The sequence below is a fragment of the Fringilla coelebs genome, assembly GCF_963513975.1.
Source record: "Fringilla coelebs genome assembly, chromosome: 4".
Taxonomy (NCBI): Eukaryota; Metazoa; Chordata; class Aves; order Passeriformes; family Fringillidae; genus Fringilla; species Fringilla coelebs.
Window position 1 is genome coordinate 49,008,809 of NC_140032.1, and position 20,122 is coordinate 49,028,930.

General features: G+C 41.3%; 2 protein-coding genes and 1 long non-coding RNA gene across 6 annotated transcripts in view; 2 read left to right on the top strand and 1 right to left on the bottom strand.

The window, feature by feature from the left end:
- The window catches only part of MANBA (mannosidase beta), a 45,595-nt gene extending 36,587 nt beyond the window's left edge, over window positions 1-9,008 (top strand). For both annotated transcript variants that reach the window (XM_084203972.1, XM_084203973.1), the window contains 3 exons: window positions 4,043-4,185; window positions 5,909-6,166; window positions 8,357-9,008. In XM_084203972.1, the coding sequence (XP_084060098.1) occupies window positions 4,043-4,185; window positions 5,909-6,166; window positions 8,357-8,581 (626 nt within the window). In that variant the 3' untranslated portion in view covers window positions 8,582-9,008. The remainder of the gene's footprint in view (window positions 1-4,042; window positions 4,186-5,908; window positions 6,167-8,356) is intronic.
- A 278-nt stretch (window positions 9,009-9,286) lies between these two features.
- Window positions 9,287-15,097, top strand: LOC311153359. Its single transcript, XR_014616141.1, has 3 exons — window positions 9,287-9,621; window positions 11,833-11,939; window positions 14,989-15,097. It is a non-coding gene; the product is annotated as an uncharacterized lncRNA (long non-coding RNA).
- NFKB1 (nuclear factor kappa B subunit 1) overlaps window positions 13,730-20,122 on the bottom strand; it is a 57,907-nt gene continuing 51,514 nt past the window's right edge. For 2 of the 3 annotated variants that reach the window (XM_084205167.1, XM_084205166.1), the window contains exons 18-24: window positions 19,910-20,079; window positions 18,958-19,060; window positions 17,941-18,065; window positions 17,043-17,109; window positions 16,551-16,723; window positions 16,239-16,416; window positions 13,730-14,587 (exon numbers count right to left, since the gene is read on the bottom strand). In XM_084205167.1, the coding sequence (XP_084061293.1) occupies window positions 14,400-14,587; window positions 16,239-16,416; window positions 16,551-16,723; window positions 17,043-17,109; window positions 17,941-18,065; window positions 18,958-19,060; window positions 19,910-20,079 (1,004 nt within the window). In that variant the 3' untranslated portion in view covers window positions 13,730-14,399. The remainder of the gene's footprint in view (window positions 14,588-16,238; window positions 16,417-16,550; window positions 16,724-17,042; window positions 17,110-17,940; window positions 18,066-18,957; window positions 19,061-19,909; window positions 20,080-20,122) is intronic. The other variant, XM_084205168.1, reaches the window with a different exon arrangement.

A 20,122-nucleotide genomic window follows, 5' to 3' on the forward strand; every position in this document is an offset into this window, starting at 1 on the left:
AATGTGGGAGGAGGAGAAAACCACCCCAGGGCTATTTTAAATAACTTTCGACTTTTGCCTTTGGGCGTGCATGTCTGTAATAGGAAAGTTTAAACCCAGAGGTTTCTCATGATAATGTCCTGACCTCCAGATTTTTTACATCCTTTTTTGGGTGTGTGTTTGTGGTGGATTTGATATGCAACTTGCCTGTTTTTAAAGAAAGAAATGTTGGTCTGGTCCTATGGAAATTAAGACAACAGAAGAACTGAAAAATATGGGCTTTTTAATTAGCTTCAGTTTTCCTTGCTGTCTGAAGTTACTTTGACAAATATATTATTAAGATCCTGTTGCTGGAAAAGTTATCTTTGGAAAACACTTCCTGTGTGAAACTGCTGCAGCAGTTGAGTTTTGGTTCTTTAAAATGGCTCTAGTTTTTTTGGGAAGAGAAATAGCAGTTTTAAAAGCTGATTTGAGTTAAGCAGACTAATGATGTTTCAAACATTCCAAAACAATGGGTGTTGTAGTAGTACAGTGGGTTTTGAAATGGTGCAAACTTTAAAGTGTGTGGTTTGTTTGATTTTGTTTGTTGGCTGGGGTTTTTGTTTGCTTGGGTTTTCCTGTGGAGGTTTGATGCCATGTTCATTCTGAGTGTGTCATCTTCACTGTAAAGGTTTTTTGAGGATCTCTGCTGCCTTGGTAGCAAACCTCCTCTCTTTCCCTCTGCAGTGTGGCTCTGCAATCCAGCTGGAAATCAAGGCACAGCAGAAGTTGAGAGAAGGATCCATTCAAAAAGAAGCAGGATTTTATATTACACTAAGCAGCAGAAACTGCTCTACATTAATTGCATTTTTCAATTCCATATATGACAGCTGAATCCTAGATTTTCATTATGTGAATTTAGCTCAGGAAAAAAAATCAGGTCAACAGGCACTGAAACCTCAGACCATGCTGTGTAACTTGTCTGAGCTTGTGGTGGGCTTTGCCTGGATTCTGCAGTTAGCAACATCAGTTGCGTTGTCAGTTTAATTAATTGACAGTTGAAATTCCAGGAAGTCCTGTAGCAGTCCTGAGGGCTTTAGATATTTCAGCCTCCCCCAGACTCTCCCCGCACATTTCTCATACAAAGCCCATAGCTTTTCTATGAGCTTAGTTGGATCAGATACTGCCCCCTGTTTACTGTTTCAGGTAATCCATCCCCAGTCTGAATCTCCCATCTTCTCAAGTTTTATGACTGAAGAGTAATTTGTTAGCACCCTCTATTCTGTCAGGAAGTGTCCTTGGAGTGCCAGAACATCCTTTGTTCATATCACCAGGGGATCAGACCCAGCCAGCACAGGTTTTTGAAAGGCAGGTCCTGCTTGACCAACCTGATCTCCTTCTATGACAAGCTGATGCAGTTGGTGGATGAGGAGAGGCTGTGGTGTTGTCTGCCTAGACTTTAGCAAATCCTTTATGCCATTTCCCACAACATTCTTCTGGAGAAACTGGCTGCTTGTGCTATGGATGGGTGCACTTTTCACCATGAAAGCAAACTGGCTGGAGGGCCAGGCCAGGTGTGGTGGTGAATGGATTCACACCCAGCTGACTGCTACTGGGATTTCCCAGGGCTCAGTACTGAGGCCAGCTCTGTGTAATGTCTTTATCAGGGATCTGAACAAGGGGTTCAAGTGCACCCTCAGTCAGTTTGCAGTCAACCACTGGTTGGTGGGAGGGGCAGTGAGGCTTGAGGCTCTGCAGAAAGATCTGGACAGGCTGGATTGATGGGCTGAGGCCAGTTTTATGAGGTCCAACAAAGCCAAGTGCTGAGTCCTGCCCTTGGGTCACAGCAATCCCAGGCAGTGCCACAGGCAGGGGACAGAGTGGCTGGGAGCTGCCCAGTGGAAAAGGACCTGGGAGTGCTGGTGACAGCAGCTGAACATGGGCCAGTGGTGTGTCCAGGTGGCCAGGAAGGCCAGGGGCATCCTGGCTTGTGTCTGTGGCCAGAAAGAGTAGGGAAGGGATTTGTCCCCCTGTACTCGGCACTGTTGAGGTTACACCTCAAATTCTGTGTTCAGTTCTGAGCCCCTCACTACAATAAGGCTATTGAGGTGCTGGAGCGTGTCCAGAGAAGGGCAGTGGAGAAGGGGGAGGGACTGGAGCTCAAGGCTTGTGGAAAGTAGCTGAGGGAGCTGGGGGTGTTTAGCCTGGAGGAAAGACACACAAACACACACACCTCTTATTGATAAATCACTTCAACTACCTGAATGGAAGTCATAGGAAGGGGGGGCTGGCCTCTTTTCTTTATTAGCAAGTGATAGAACAAGAGGAAATGGCATCAAGTTGAACCAGTTCAGGTTTAAATTGAATCTTAGGAAAAAATTCTTCACTGAAGGTGTTGTCAAACATTGGAGCAGGCTGCCCAGGGAAGTGGTAGAATCACTGTTCCTAGAGGTATTTACAAGATGTACAGGTATGGCATGGGAACTTAAGGACATGGTTTAGTGGTGCAGTTGGCAGGTGAACAGCTGAATTTGATCCTAGAGATCTTTTCCTTAATAAATGGTTCTACAGTTCTGTGCTGAGAAGCACCAATATACTGAGTATGTTCATCAGTTTATTGACTGTCTATTTTGAAGAAATGTAGCTGCCTCTCCTGAAGTTTTCCTCCAGCCTTATCTCTTTGGTTTGCTTCAGTGCAATTAACTTGAATGCCAGTGGTGTTTTTGCTGGCAACAGACTGATCTCATAGCACAGTTTAATCTTGTGTGGGTTTCCCAGGCAGATATGAGCTTTTCTTGTTGTTTTCCAAGCTAGCTGGCTGTGAACTTGCTCAGATCAAGGTGATGTGTAAGGTGCTAAACTGGAGCTAAGGCACTTATTCTTCACAAAGTTCATTCATGTCTATGTGGAGTGCAGACAAAGCATGTTCAACTCCCCCTGGGAAAGCCACAACAACCCTTTAAAGATGATGCTGGTTAAGTCTTTAATCATGAGATGTTTGAGAGTGCTAAGAGCTTTGTACAAGAACCAAAACTGAGAGAGTAATTACTAAGAGTTACAACTAAAACATCTCACTGAAAATATTCTTCATACATCATAAAGCATACATTAGCTTTAAACTTGTTGGATAAAGTAAAGAGCCAGAAATAAGAATGAAACCTGTATCTTTCCTTGTGAGATGGTGCAGCTGACTTGCTACTTCTTTTTAGTGCCATTTCAGTGGCTGGATAATAGTTGAGCAAGGACAAACTTAAAATGCAGATAGTGGGTGCTAGATGGCATGTTAATAGAGGAAGAAATGGATGCAGCTTCTCTTTCAAAATGGTTGCATGGCAGTGTTGCAAAGCAAGAAAACAAAAGTGCTTTTTGTGGAGAGGATGCAGGGTTTGATGGCTTTTCCAGTTTAATGGAAGACTTTCAAAGTATTAAAAGTAATGAGGTACAGCTTTCCATTAAAGAAGCAGTGTGAACTGTTTGTCATGTGTCTGTCACGAATGCTAACTCCTATGGAGGAGGTGTTGTCTCTAGATCCTGGCAAATTTGTTTTGCCAAGCTCAGTTTTCTTTGGTTTGGGAACTAATTTTTGTCTTTATTGTTACTGATGTCCTCTAAGGAAGAACTGAAAGGAGGACTGAAAAAGGGGAAGAGAGCCCTTTGTATAAGTACCTTGTCTCTTTTTATACTAGTGATAGTCTGTGGCAATGCCAGTGTGTTTTTCTGGACTCTCAACAGCACAGATGCTCCAGCTGCTTGGTTTATGTGTGGTATGCTGTGTCAGCCTTGTCACTTGTGTTCAAGGCTTCCTTTAACTGAATGACAGTGTAGCAGTGATAGGACAGAGACAGAGAAAAATGTAAACTTTCAGGAAAGCTCAAAGCTTGAAAGAGCATCAGATCTTTTCCAGGGCAGAGCCTTGCCTGGAAGGAAGCAAGAGTACCTTCAGTCATTCTTTGCACTTGACAGAGATGAAAAAGGGTGGGGGGGAATATTGCATTGCCAATAGCAGGACTAGAAAGCACAGGGAATGTGTGACAAGGCAATCTTGGATTCAGCTTCAGTCTTTCTTCTTTTTAACCCTCTTTAGAGTATGGTGGTAAGTGGAAACTGCTCCATTATTTTGCCCAGAACTTCTTTGCACCGCTGCTGCCTGTGGCCTATGAAGACAAAGGGATGTTGCACATTTATGGTGTCTCAGATCTTCATGAGGACCACAAGCTGACTTTGAAGGTAAGTGGTACCTACCTCACCACTCTTGTGTGCCTCCTGCAAAAATGTGAGAAGCTGAAACGAGCATGTCTTTGTACAGACGAGCTTCAGTAAGGCCATGCTCAAACACCATGAGATGCAACTCTAGTGTTTAATCTTAGGGACAACAGTATTCTTTATTAAAGTAGTGTGTAGTGCTTCACAGAAGAAGGAATTGCTTTGCTTGTAGCCTGTGGGTATAAGGCTGAAATGAACAATTCTGTTGAAATCTTAAGGGGATTGATGGTTAAATAGAACAAAGTGTGGAAAAATAGTACCTCACTACTTAACAAAACTCTTCCCTGGGTGTTAGAACTAGATAACCTGATTAAGTAGGGGGGAAAAAGGGGATTGTACCATTGCTTACCAATACTCCAACTATACTTTTGGGAAAAAGGACTGGATTATCTTCTGAAATATGAACAGCACATCTGTAATTGGAAGGTCACCAATGCATGTCACCACTTTGCAATTGGTGCCTTAACTGTTTTCTAATAATGCTATAGTAACTGATAGGATTTTTAAGGCAGTATTTGAACTGCTGTGTTTTCTTGTAGACAACAGTCTTCTTTTTCAGCTTATTACATTTTGTTGCTATTACTCATATGGCAGCCAGACCCCAGATGAATTTAGGGACCATTTTCCACTATGGGATATAGCTCCTGACATAAAGTGTGTCCCATATGAAAACAGTGGGAAGGATAGGAAGATAGACCTCGGGACCTGGAATGACCCACTAGTAGTATGAGTATGTCAGCTCCTAGATCATTGCTCTGTCTGGTGGGCTTCCATGAATTTTCAGATTTATAAAGTTGCTTATATGGAGTAAAATATGCTACAGAAAATGGTTGCAATTTGTGGATAATCAGTTCTTGGAGTAGGACTGCACTTAATGAAATTCTTCATTTCTGGTCTGAGTTATTCTAACAGACATAAAGTCAGATTTTCTGATAGCATCAGAGAAGTGTTGGTAGTAGAATAGTTCTGATGAATACTGTATATTTCACTTCAAGAAGATTTGGAACTTAACTCTTGAAAGGAGTTAAGATCTATTCCTGACTGCACACTCCTGTTAAGGCAAAAAATAACTGAAAATTTATGAAATAGAATGTTTTTATTCTCATTAAGTGCTTAATTTCCAAATTATGCCCTTTTAAAAAGGGTATATTCATAATGCATGGAAGATGTCTGGGAATGTATTTTGCTGTATTAATATAACCTTCATAATCCCTTTTAAGATGATGGAGCTTGCTTCTGTTGAAGGGTGATTATGCAGAAACTCTAGCATACCCAGTTGGGTTACATCAGATAATGCTGAGCAATCTCAAGAAAATCCTCTGAGTTTTTTTAAATCCAGGGAGGGAGGAAAAAGAGTCAACAAATTAGTCACTCAATAATTCCATTTCCCAACACTCACTTGGCAGGAATTGGCAATCTCTTCCTCTCAAGGAACCTGGAGAAAACAAAAAAAGTCTTGCAGACCAAGAGCAGCTCCAGACTGTTTGAAATGGATCTCTTGTTAGGATTTTAGAACGATCTAATTTTTATGCTCTATCTATTGTGTAGTTTCTTGCTAGTTGGCAATCAGCTGGTGCTGTCAGAAAAACTTCTGTTGTAATGAGCAATCTGAAATCTAGGATGCTGCATTGTTTTCACAGACGTAGCCTTTCTTCTGAGCTTTGTGCTCTCTCAATGTGCTTGATAGGTCACAGTGCATGCCTGGAGCTCTTTGGAGCCTGTATGCACCCTTGCCAAAGAAGGTGTGACTGTTAAAGCCCAGAGTGCTGTCCCCATCTACAAGGAGTCCATCTGTGACCTTCTGGAAAGATGCAGAAATTGTACCAGGAAAAGCTGTGTTATTACTTTCTGTCTCGTGGGAGAAGATGGGCTCCAGAGTCCTAGGAACCATTACTTCCTTTCATCACTCAAGGATGCCGTGGGATTAGAGAAGACCCAGCTTAGTGTAAGCAGCAATCATGCTAAATTACTGTATTTGGTTTTGCTAATCCTACTGGTTTGGGTTATTTGTGGGCTGTGCAGTGTGTGATTCCACTGAATGTTCTTTCTCCTTAGCTGTTGCTATTCTGGCTTCCAGGTCGAGTTCAAAATCAGATTTTTTTCGGGTGTCACTATATGTGTATCCAAATAAGACTGCTGGGGTTTGTTTGTTTGTTCATGTTTTTTTTTGTCTGGGCTTTGTTTTGTTTTAAAGAATGAAATCTCCCTTTCATTTGTTTGGATTGTCTTCCACCTTGCAGCATTGCTCCTTTCTTTCTTTTTGTCCCTAGACAACAAATAGCATCATGACAAGTGTTCTGTCTTGCAGACAGCACTGTATGTCAGGATAAGGTGATCCTAGTTCAGTTGATCCTAGTTCAGTTGAGTGCATTATCTTCAGCAGTATTTCCTCTGAAGTGCTCATGCTCTCAAATCAGTGTAACATTGCTAACAAGCAGTATTGCACACTCCTTTCCTCCTCTTTCAAATCCCTGCCCTCCAGTAAGCGTTCTTATTTGCATAATAGTGTTTATTTCTTAATAGCTGGCAAGTGTGTCAGTCTCCTGAAAGGGCAAAAAACCCATTAGTGTTGTATAACATTGTCATTTAGTCAATTTGCTGCTTTTTCCTAGATTTCTTCTGCTCCTAGCAAGCTTACTGTATATATAGAGAGCTTGCATGCCCTGTGTGTGTGTGCACACACGTTTTATTAAACCTCACAGCTTAGCATGTACATCTTATTGGAAAATTCCTAATCATCAGATGGGCAGGATGGGGACCTTTGTGTTCTCACATTTGGCTTTCAAACTGCAGCTTTGCTCTTTAGTGCTAAACTGAACAAGGGGGGAATAGAGGTCTAATCTCTTTGAATCTGGACCAGCATAATTGCTTTACAAAAAGAAAATGGGCCAGATTTTCTCTTCTTATCTCTTTCACGACAGCACAGCCTGCCTCCTGAGTATGCAAAGAAAAGAAATCAGCCTGTTTTAATATTTTTTTCATCTGGTGGTGCAATCTGCAGTCTGAGTCATGCTGTGGGGAGGTTTTTTGTTTGTTTTGGTTTGGTTTTTTGGTTTATGGATGATATCATCAATAAGAAAAGCTCTGCAACTGGAGCATTTTTGGAAAATTTCATTCCTTTATCTTGTAATGGTGTTGTCTTTGCAATGCTAACTAATAGGGATAGCTAGCAAGGATAAATGCAAAGTGGTCATTTTAAGAAATGCAGCTGTGATTAAAAAAATGTGTTGGGAGAGGCTGGTACGTCTATACTTCATTACTAATAAACTAACTAGGCTTTCAAATACATTGCTAATCCAAGAGCTACAGTTCTAGTATTGCTTTTAAAAAGCATCAAAAGCATTAGTATTTCTTCAGGAAACAGAGTGTGTAGAGGATGTGTGCTTTTTCTCAAAAATGAATAGCATTGCTTTTCTTGAAAGTAGAACATGATGCCTGCACTGACTGTAATTTGTCCTCTTTTTATAGATGGTTAACTGGTATTTGAAAGTTATGTAGCATAATCTTTCATTATGGTGACTGCTGCATGAAAATGGATCCTGGCTGGGATTTAAAGTCTCTCTGAGATTTCAGTACTGATAGAACTTAATACAAAACATTATACCTTGACTTTATATTTTAAAATTTTTTTAAAATATATAACTAAATTAAGTGTAAGGGCTTCACTGCCATGATGCATTAAGATGAGATGTCTTTCTGTCTTACTGGGATTTTTATCATCTTTGGCTTCTGTGTATTTCTATTGTATATATAATTGAAAGGCAAGCTCTCTTAGCAGATGCGAACTGGTAAGTTGAGTGAAGTGTGAGTGAGTGAAAGGACAAATCTCTTTCTCTGCAGTAAGTACAAGATACCAGTACTATGTAGAACTCAGATTACCATTTACTCAGTTATTCTCATAAGAAGATGGCAAAGTGATGTTACTTCTTGGCATTGTTCCACAATCTGTAGTATTCTGTAGGAAGGCTCTAGTAACATTTGCAGTTTTTACATGATTCTTAATATATGAAGAATACTACTTTTGATCAAATATGGTTGTTCAGCCTGTTTTACTGATATACAGGTCTTTCCCAGTTTGGAGTCTTCTTTAACTTGTATTTTTTTTAATAATACATATTTTTTATTTCTCTTTCAGGCCTCCGTGTCCCAACAAGATGACATTTATATATTTGCTCTTCAGACCACTGCAATTGCTCCTTTTGTTACTCTGGATGTAGGGAGTATAAAAGGCAGATTTAGTGATAATGGTTTCCTCATGACTGAAAAGAAGAAAATGGTTGTGTTCTATCCTTGGGAACCTACCAGTGTTGAAGAACTAGAAAATTCACTAATCTTGACCTCTCTACTGGATGTTGTCTGAGAATACTTCATCTCCTTCTAGATAAAGAGTGAAATGGGAGGAGAAAAAAAATTAAAAGAATTTGATTGAAGCTGAAGTGTCAAGCACTTTGAGCTGGCTGAAGAACATACTGTCTCCTCCTGTCTTGTGAATTTTAACTGCTGGTTCATTGTAAAGATACCAACAGCAAAGCTTACATATAATATATGTGGTGTATTGAAAAGACATCCGTATTTTTTTCTAGTTTCACTAAGCTGTAAGTGGAAATTCAGTTCAGGATAACAGCAAGGTATGCTGGGGGCAAAGGAGGAGGTCAGGGAATGAAGCTGGGACTGTCTCCAGTAGGCTACTGAGCCACTCCATGGGCAGGTTGCTAAACATTTTGCTTGTCTGTCAGCCATGGTTTGAAATGCAGCTGGGATCTTGCTGGGGTTCCACAAGGATCCTCTGTCCACCCGAGCAAATATTAATTTTCTTGCAAAGCAGAATCAGCATCACAGTAGGTGGAGTTTGAAGGAGCTCTGCCCCCGATGTCCATTGCTATTGTAAAAGCAGCAGGTGGACATTACTCACTGGTGGTGGGGGGGGCCTGGGGTACGTGTGGGGGGAGCAGCTGTGTGTTCCATTGCAGAACTCAGACTGGGTTTGAGTTGTGGTCACAGTTTTAATGAGCATGTTGATACTTTGGTGTTAACCAAACTGGCATAATACTCCTGAGCAAGGTGAGAGGGAAATGAATAATGAGAGTTTCTTACAAATGCGTTATTGGGTCACCAAAACAACTAACTGCAGTTGCATCTGGTTCAAAACAAGTCCTAGTTAAAAGAAGACATGAAAGCAATCAAAATATGGATGTGTATGTGCCAATGTTAATAGATTTTGTAAAATACGTAGGGAGAATGACAGTCATGAGGAAAACTTAACAAATGCAGATGCTGACAAAGGGAATTAAAAAGCTGTACTGAGAGTCATCATGGGCCAACAATACCAGAAAAATCCTTCAGTTTTTTTGGTGTCCTAGAATCAAGGTGGAATGAAAGCAGCAGTAAAGTCAACATAAGGTAAGAAAAAAAAATGTGGAGAAAATATGATTAGTATGTACTGCTGCTGTGTGTTAGGAAGAGGGCAAATCTGTTGATGTCTTTCTTTTACATTGATGGAGAAATGTCTCTTCCAGCAACATCTAGATAGAATTTCAAAATGGCACTTAATAGTGTTAAATAAATAAAACTTTGGAGCAGTCACTTGTTTAGAGACAATTAAGAGACCTATCTGAGGTCAGTGATATTTGTTCATCTCAGCATATGAATGAAGTTTGAGATATGTAGAAAAATAGATGCAAAACCCATTCGTTAATTTGGATAACTGTGACCTCATCTAGCCTGTCACAATTTTTAGGCAAAATCTTGAAAGAAATTATGTGGTACATGATTAATAAGTGATGAAGTGGCTATGCAAATAAAGTCTACCAGCACACTTATACATAACAGCATTCTATTATTTTTCCCCTGTTGCTTTCTGCAGTTACCAGACTGACATAGCAAGGTTTGGGCAATTTTTAAAATTATTGCTGTTTTTGAAGGTCAGGAGCTCCCTAAGGAGTAGGTCCATTCTTTCTCAATGAAAATCTTTAATTCAGCACTAGGTCCCATTGTGAAAGATTAGCAATTGCTTAAGCCAAATGCTTGAACTCAAACCAGAATTTAAAGGGGAAGGTTGACTTCCATTTTTGTTTTAATATCCTTAATATGTTCTTTTGGTTTCCTGGTGTTGTAGTAGGTGTATATAGAAGCTGTTCTCTCACCATGCAGCAGTGGCTGTAAGGTGTGCTTTGGTTAACCATTGGTACTTTTGCAGTGGCATCCTGTGCCACATTGGTTACATTGTTCTGCCTTTGTTTCAGATCAGGGCAGAGATAGAAGGTACCCTGCACTCCTATCCACGCATCCATGTTGCCAGCTGAGTGTTGGTACAGCTGCAGCAGCTGTAGCCTGTATTGCCAGTTCTGTCTGATGGGGGTTTGGCAGCAGGAGCCTTAGGACAGCGTTTGCTAGGTGGGGTGCTTGTCCTCAGTCTCATGATATTACTGGTGGCAGCAGCAGAGGGGACTGGCCCTGCCAGTGTTCCTTTAGGGTGCTTCCATGCAATGTCTTGTTATGGACCAGGGAATTCTCTTTTGCTTATGGCCTTTGTTTGCTCCTGGGCCCCTCTGGGCTGTTCTCCACTGATGGCAAAAGCAGCAGCCAGACTGAACCACAGCCAGGACAAATGCCCTTCCAGAACAGAGCTTGAGAGCAGGTTTGGGAAGAACACTGTATGGTGTTGGCTAACCTGTTGTCCTCAAACCATTCTCTGGCTGGGATTTAGCTGTGAACACATTCTGGGCTTGCAGAGGCTGTTTTGAGGTTTGGAGGGCACCTGTTTGTACTTCCTGCCACACAAGGAAGACGTATTTTGCTCCAGTTTACTGGAGCATGTCTTTGGAAGCTTTTTCAAGTTCTGCATTTTCTCCAGGAAAGAAGCATGCAAATGTATCTAAAAATTACTCTCTAAGTAAGTGTTCATAGTTCTCTGTTAAGTCTTTCTTATTACCTGCTGATTGCATACCTTGTGGTCTGGACAAATATTCTGCCTTAGAAGCACATCTTTCATCAGTACTTTTACTTCTGTTAGTTAGTTCCCTTTCGGTTTTGGAGATGTGTAGCAGATACCATTTCATTAACTTGAACAAGTGTCAGGAGCAGAGAGGTGGGCCAATGAGTTTCTTATCTTCAGTACAGGAGAGCTGGGGTTTGAAGCTTACAGGCCAGCCTTTTTATTGTCAGATCACTGTTTTCTTTCTTACCCGCTTAGGGTACCAGGAATTCATGGTTTGAAATTTTTAGGACAGGTTTCAATCCAAGACTTGTGTTTACATAACCTTTCTTTCCAGTCAGATGTTAAAAGGTAGCAAAACAAAAGCCCCAAATTCATTCAATTAGTGTGGAAAACCGCAACTTAAATGAAAAAAGGTCATTTCTGTAAGAAGTAGTCAGTCAGTAGAGACCTATAATACCTCAGTTGGTGCTCTTCTGCATTGTGCATATGGCAAGGGTGACTGGATGGCTAAAAAATTCTATAGTAGTTCAGTTTAAATGAGGCCATGGGAAACCTCTGCAGCATTGGAAAAACAGACTCTAGCCTGGCTCTAAGTGGGACATCAGGCTGCTTCATAATGCTGAAAAGAGGAAATGAACTCCTTGGTAATTAACTTGTGTTGTCTTTTGCTGTAGGAATCTTTTGAAGCCAGCAAGTTTGGACTGACCATTGGCCATTACTCTAGAACTGCTTTATTTCAAGGCATGATCACCCAGAAATGCCAGAAGCTGTGGGATAGTGGGTGAGTATTGACCACTGCACCATGAGCTAGCAAATGGGCACCACCATTCCTGTCACTTTACTTGGGGGAAGCAAGGGGGGAGCATGAAAGAAGCATTTTACTTTCCAGGCAAGGGAGAAAAGACAGTTCATACACCACTACATGTAGGTATGATTCTTATCCTTCCTGCAGTCCACAGAATCTCAGAATGCTGCCTAGAGCTTCCCACTACCAGCCAGGAAATGTACAGCTGTTGCAGCCAATCTAAAATCAAGGGCTGTTTAACTTTCTGAATTACTCATTTTATAGCAAATGTAGAGAACATCTTAAGAGATCTGTTGTCACAACTTCTGCTGCTTTCCACAAGTTTCTGTTGTTTATTACTGCAACAGAGTAGCAGAATAACAGAGTGAGCTCTATTCAACCGCACATACAGATTGTTTGGAGGTTTCTCTCTATAAGCCAGGTATAGACAGATGTGCTCAGTAGTATTTTTCTATCTCTAAACAAAAGGGAAAAAGCCTAAAAAGATTAAAGCCTTTTTTTAAAAATACACTGAAACTGAGAAAGTGACAGACTGCCATTTAAAGCACTTCCATACACAGGGCCTAGGGAACCGGCTGTGCATTATCACTAACCTGATAAGCAGCTATTATGCAACAACTAGTTACAAAGTGCTTTAAGGAAATACAGATCCAGGTGTCTCCTGGTGGTTTAAAAGCAGAGCTGGTCAGAACTAAAGCTAAAAGGTGTGCATAACAGCCAGGGTGCCCTGGTGACCTGCAGGATTGTAGAAATTTCAGTAAAAATCTCTGGCAGCCCCCTGAGCTATGCTGGAAATTCTTTGGAAGCAGAAGGTGTGTTTTACTTGAACAGCAGCTCTCCTGGGGCTCAAAGAGCCTCTCCACTCCTGGAACATAAGAACCTTTGCCTGTTTCTATTAGAGCTGGAATACAAAGACAACACTGGAGAAGTACATTAATTGAACAAAAATCTATATGCCTTAGACACTGCCTAAATGACTATACGTACAAGAACTGAAATAAAGAATGGCACTTTTGCTCATCTTCTCTGGAAGTAATTAACATTCTCAGAAATTCAGCCAGATTATAAAATAAATTCACAAGTTTTTTTCATTACTCATAGTTTAATTCATTACAGCAGCTACCACTCTAAACATAACTATTTTCAAGGTTTATTTTGATTCATTTTCTCAGGAGTGACACCCAGGTTACTGAAGATGAGCTGAGCCAAGAACTCCCCTGTCAAAGCTCCATCTTTGTGCCACAGAAATTGGCTAGAAGTAAGTGGCAGTGGTACAATGCCCCTCTTGGCTTTTTCATCATGAACTCTGATGGCTGTTCTGTTTAGTTGGGCCAACATCAATAACAGGACACTCACCATCTCAGAATTGATGTCCGACAAGAAGAAACGCTGCTCATGAGCACAGTTACTACAGGAGATTTAGATTGCCCAAAGAAGAGCTGTGTCATCAGAAATTTACTGAGACACTAAGTAGTTGGTTTCAGTGTAAATGATTCTCTGCTGCCATAATGATGAGAATTAAAACAAGGAAGAGGCCTTAATCCCAAAGCACAGCTGCTCAGCAGCAGCTGATGGTCCTGCTCTCCCTCCCTAAAAGATACTTTAGCTTTAAGACAGTTGGCTTGCAGCCTTTCATTTTAGTGCTTGGAAATCAGCATGATCTTGTATCAATGCCTAAAATGGAGATGCTAAATCTTCAATACCTCTACTTGAAAAATAATGTAAAAATCACAGCAGGCACAGACAGGAGCATTAATTTTGGGGTTTTATTATAAAAGTAGAATAAAAATAAGCATTTAAAAAGCACGCTCTTTCAAAAAGGACCAGATATAAAAAAAACTATTTACAAGTAGGAAAATGCCAGACTTGAAAAAATTTTTGAATAAGAGGCACCAAAGTTAAGTTTAAATACATTATTTGAAATATACAAGATTCTTTCAGGATTCTCTTTTTTCAATAAGTTGTCAACTGTTGTGGTTAATGATTTTTCTTTGCCAGCTATTTTATAAGCTGTTTGCATGCAACTGTGCTGCAAAAATTATGAAGAGAGCAGCTAGAAACTCTGATTGCTCGTGTGCTTAACCTCTTTAGCAAGTTTGTATAATTCATTAACAACTTCTTTTTCATCAGTAAAAGAAAATCCTCACAGACCAGGGAAGCTCAGTCAGTCTTTCACAGCATCCAGACCTGTGTATTAATGCAGCAGTGGAGCCCTGGTTGTTGTAAATGGCTTGTAAATGAACACAATTAAATGTACTTGAGGAAGGAAGCAGGGGCTAGGAGTCACCTGCTGCAGTTGCCATTTGTTTGGGTTCAGGTGGGATTCTTCCAGTGCACTTTTGGTTGTGAGTTCCCTTCCTTCTGTCCAGGATGACACTGATGTAATTTGAAATGTCCCATTTGTTCCTGTGACTGCATATTGCCAACTGAAGATCACTAGTCAGCTATGTAATTGCTTTGCCCTGAACTTTCATGTCCATAGCCCAGGGCCCTTTTGCCAAGTGTTAGTGAGGACTTGCTGGTCAGAGAGTCTGAGTAGGTGAAGCTCAGCTTTCGGAAGGAGGTCTCCACACCACTGTCACACGTACTTTCGGGGTCTTGGAATCTGCTATTGTAGAGCTCACCTGAGGGACAGAGAAAAGGGAAACATCATCATTTGTGTGGCTTGAGCACGGCTGCTTTGAGAAAAGCCTAAGGAATACAAACCAACTGGGTTAAGCTCTTCTATAGGAAATTAAGTCTCTAACATGAGGTATTGTAATAGGAAAAGCTGTGCTGAATGTTTCCAGGCCACCAAAGCATGTGGTCTGATGTACTGCTGGCAGAGATCAGCTTGCAGTTGGAGCTTGGATGGGATGAGAAGCCTGATGCTCTACTGACACTAATGCTGTTGCTGCACTTGGATCAGGACTCTGCCCAGCTGTGGTGATTGCAGAGCAGAAGGTTCTCTGTCACACTCTGTGCAAGTGTACAACTCCAGGATGAGGCTCCTAAAACTTCTAATTCATGTTATTTTAACTTACAGATTTCTTTTTGAGACAAGCACCTGAAGAGCTTTTATCTAGTAAGTGACCCTGAAATAGGAGCAAGTGAGTAGGATCTATCACCCATGCAGGATCTACAGAAGGAGTGTCTGACTACAAGAGCTGAAACTGAAGGTACGATGTGGGATCAGTGTGACTAAAACAGTAGTGTTATCTTAAGATTTCAGTCTTGTTTTTCTAAACAAATGTCTTAAAATATGTGATGTAAATAATGTGATGCCCTCCATGTTGCAGAGGAGGCAGAATCCCTCTTACACTTCAAGATGAATCTAAAGGGGCAGTATGTGTACAAGCACATTTTTGGGTGGGTGCGAAGGCTTATTCATGCCTGACCAAACAGTTTTCTATAGAGAATAAACTGGCAATGTTAGACTGGAATGGAGTGACTGTGGTGTTTCTTTTTTCTTACCAGAAATACCTGCAGTGTTTTTATACAGGGTGTAAGTTTCCACATTTGGCTACAAGCAGCACTACCAGTGTTTGAACAGGAAAAAAACCAAATGTTTTTGTTACTAAACCTGGCCAGGCAATGACTGAACAGCCCTGATGACACACTTCTCAAAGCCTCTCTTTCTCTCTTAGTAGCGTTCCCTGCCCAAAACCCCTATAGGACCTCTGTCATTGAAGGTGCTCAGAACTCAACTGGACATAACATGGGCAACCTCATGTCATGTTCCACTGGCCCTGCTCTGAGCAGGTACTTGGCCAGCAGGGCTGCTGGAGGTCCTGTGTTACCTAAGCCATCTCCAGTTTCTTTGCCTACAGAACACTGGGCCATTTTGGAGTGCTACCCATTGTGGAAGGAGAAATTTAATACTGAAGTCTTGCTGAGAAGTTTAGGAACCCAAAATGTTTTTGTTGATCCAGCTATGAGGGAGGGAAAAAAAGTCAAAAGCTAATGGCACTTGTACACATTTAGGAGATAATTGCCTATATTCCCAGTACATCCAAGGCATTACCATTAGTAAATGGCAGGTGTCTAGTTTTAGTAGAGGGCAGCAGTATAATGAATACTGTGATTCAGGCATGCTGATTCTCCTCTCTCTCCTGTGCGTGTCAGATACCTATGATGGGAGGGGTCACACTGCAGTAAAATATTTCTCAAACCAGTAAGCAGGTGAAGCAGTGTGTGCAATAAGGTGTGCAATCCTAACAGTCCTACATAGAGTGGGGAGGGAAAATGGAAAAAAAGTCTTAAATAAAGCTGTTCATATTTTGCTGTCAGTTTTACCTGTCTCTCCATTTGCAAAAGTGAGTGGTGATGATAATTGAAGAGCTTTCGCTGTGCTGTCCTCCAGGGGAGACGGTCTGCGTGAGATGGACAGTGCTTCCTGAATTATTTCTATGGCTTCTGTGTGATCCATCTGTCTCAAAGCAGTGATCAGCTCTTGAACTGTACCACCAGACACCTGAAAGTGCAGACATCAGATACTCAGCATGATCCAGACTGGCTAAAACTGCAGGGCTGCACTGTCTCACTCTGTGGGAGAACAAGGTTCTCTACATGTATCAGTGTTCTTTATAACCTATTACAGCACCTTACCTCGTAGTTATCCAGCAGAGTCTTTGATGGGGAAGGGCTCAACCTGAAGGCATTATTAAGTATCCCAAGACCCAGTTTTTGTGCTAGGGTGGACCAGTTTTTGGTTGGATCAGGCAATTCCAATAGTTTGTAAAGCTGCATCTTGGAATTCTCATTCAGCTCTCTCAAATGTCCTGGGGAACAGAGAAATATGTTAGTTTATTATTTATACAAAACATGCACCAGTTCATTTTTAAGAAGAAACAAAGCCAAACTGAAGACATAATTTGAGAGTTCAATCCCAGCATTTACAAATGTATTGCTGCAATACTGCAAATGTACTCCTTGTCCTTGAGACATCTTAAGGGAATCATGCTTATTGTGTGAGTGATGGGGTGGGAGGGCACCTCTTCTCTCTCACCAGCTCAGTTACAAGCAGGGCAATGTCATCTGCCACTACTCTTTCAGTACTCAATTACTAGAGGGATATTGTCAAGTCTTTATAGATGTTACCTTGTGTGAGTAAGTCCTCCAAAACCTCTGCTGACTCATAGGGTTTGCCATTTAATATGTCATACACCTAAGAGAATACATTAAAGTTAGTATTTAGCAGAAATCTGGTTAGTGTCCATTAAGTCTCAGCAGTGTTGTGTACAATTCCATCTGTAAATCAGCATTTTTTTCTCTCCCAGGCTCTGTATGACTAAGGACCCTGTAGAAAACCTGTTCTAAACTTTAGGAAGAAATCTTGGGAAGTTAAATCTCCCTTTATTTTAAGCTGTGTCATCTGGCAACTATTTTCAAGACACAGAGGAAGTCTTGGCAGTAAATAAATGGCAGTAGCAGAGACTAGGCAAGGAGCTGCTGCCTGTTCGCAACTAGTCATTTAAAACCAAGCCTGGGTTAGCTTTTCACCTAAGCTTGGTACCACTCCCCTTCTCCAGATGATTAGAGATGCTGACTGCTTATCCTTTACATTCACACCAAGCCACATGCACAATAATCAGCTCAGTCACTGTTTGGGTAGAACACAGGAGTGCATTTTTCCCAACACACACAGGCTGCAATTCTGAACAACACTCAGCAAAGAAACCAATTGGAGAATGGGCCTTCAAACACAAGCTGCCCACCCAGGTAAATACTTTCCCCCACTGAAGACTGTAAGTGCAACTGCTTCAAGAACTGCCTGGTCATTTCTGTTCAGCAGCCTTAGCTCAGTGGAGCTTTCTTCCAGTGCTTTTTCATCAGGGGAGTTCTGTGGCTAAATTAGCTTAATTTTTGATGGCAAATTCATCAAATTAATTGCAATAATTTTGGAGGCAATGAAAGGAGCTGGCTGAGAGAGCTGGACTATCCTTTATAATAAGAAAAAAAACAACAAAAAAGTAAAAAAAGAAAACAGACCACATACCTCAGAGTTGGCTGCCATATCCAGTGGTGTTGTTCCAGGCACAATCCCTTCATCATCATCTTCATCATCTTTCACATACTCTAGATCAAACAATGGCTCAAAGTTCTCGATGTGAGGATTTGCACCTGAAAAACAAGAGGAGATGGGGGAAAGGGGCTTCAAGTTGCCTCTCAATAATATTTAAAATATGCATTCTATGTACTGAATGGCAAATTAGCTAATTTAGCTACTCCAGGTAAATGATATTTTATATTAAGCTAGCAAGTAGCTCTTTTTATCAGTTACATTTAAATGCTGTCACATCTCTGTACAATGCTACTTTCCATTATAAAGAGGGAAAAGAAGCCACAAGCTGAGCCTTAGGGCCCAAAGAAAGAGCTCTGGTTGTATTAACTGACTCCCAGTCCCATGTTGCCTCACACAGCACAGCATGCATGTGATGAAGGGATGGTGTGGTGCTGCTTTTTAGAGTGTCAGAGAAAGTGGGGGTGTTTTTAAAAGACCAAGCAGGCAGCCTCAGCAATGGGAGGCTTGTGTTTCTGTTTCAAAGGAGAAAAATTAGGTTTAAGTACAATTGACAAAATGTTCCAGTAAATACTCCAACCTAACTCTTCCAAAGTGACAGCAGTAGGAGACACTAACAAGCTCATGTTTCAGTGATGGTATTTTTCTTTGGCTTTTTCTTTCTAAAGCAGTCCAACACTTATCCCACATACATAAAAAGATCTCTTCTCCACTTCTTCAGCTATAAAAGCTACAAAAGATACTCGAGAAACTTCCCAAAGTCCTCTCGAGAATTTTTCTGACCAACATAATTTGCCTTTCCAGCCATTAGATGGTGCTGAAGAGTGATTAGTATAGCACCTCAGAGCAGGACTTTCTGAGGAAATTTAGACCTCCTTGCTTTTAACATCTGACTTCCTCCACCCATTTAAACAAGTTCATTCTGCTTTGCAGCCTTCTAACTTGAATTGTCACTGTGAAAGAGAAGTCTTCAGCAAAGATCTATTTCCATACCTGCTGCTTTGAGAACTGCTGCCAATTTTGTTGAGCCTCTTCCAGCTGCTATGTGAAGTGGAGTTGTCCCATCATATGTAGTGCTGTCCACGTCTGCATCACCCTAAGGTTTTGTTGAATGGCAAAATAGAAAAGAAATCTGTACAATGAAGCTGCAGAGGCTCATGTCAGCATAAACACTGCTACTGTGCAAGTAAGCACCATTCCCTGTCTGGTAGCATAAAAACTCTAACTGTTGCCTGAAAAGGAGTTAGAAAGGAACAACTGTCTACATGCTTAGGATGGTAGTGTGCACCACTGTTAGAGCAGGAGGCACAGGGTATATCTCCAAATGGGTCAGGTAGATAAAAGCCACTTTGCATCCCCTTTAAGAGTTCTGCCATCTGCTTGTTCTGCCATCTGCTTGCCCGTGGCCTTTGGAGTGGGAGTGGTGTGCACAGAATCCTGCCCTCCTGCTGCTCATCAGAACAGCCAGGCTGGTGGCACATCCATGCATGAGCACAGAGGAAAGCTACACAGCCAGCTGGGGTGTGGAGAATTAAGGATACCAGGATCAAGGTGTTATGATGAGATAAATATTTACAGATTACACAACTACCTACATCTGTCTGCACAACTCTATACCTGCTGCACTTCAAACAGAAGAAGGGATGAACTTGTTCATGGTAACTTCAGTACCTGCCAGCATTACTCAGTGCAAATTATACGTGGCATATGCAATCAGGTTAGGGTCACAAACTCTAAATTACTCAACTTGGGCAAAAGCTTCACCAGCAGTGCTGAACAAAACAGTAACATTACCAATAACTTTGCCACTATACCAGTTCAAGTAATCTAGTCAATTAACAGGGACCTCCCCCCTTACTTCTGTTGTTCTGAAGCATTCAAGGATTGGCAACAGCTTTTAAATATGTAATAAAAAAGACCTGGAAGAAAGAAATTCTGCCTTTACCTCAAGTAAAAGGCAGCCTGCCAAGGGGATGTTCTCTTGTTCAACAGCCAAGTGCAATGCAGTTCGTCCGGATTTTTGTTCCTGAGCATTGACGTTAACTCCAGCAGCAATCAGCTGTTTGAGGCAGGACATGCTATTTGCCATCACCACCATGTGAATTGCACTGAGGCCTACAAGAAACAAAACCCATCCATCATCTCATTGATATTTGTA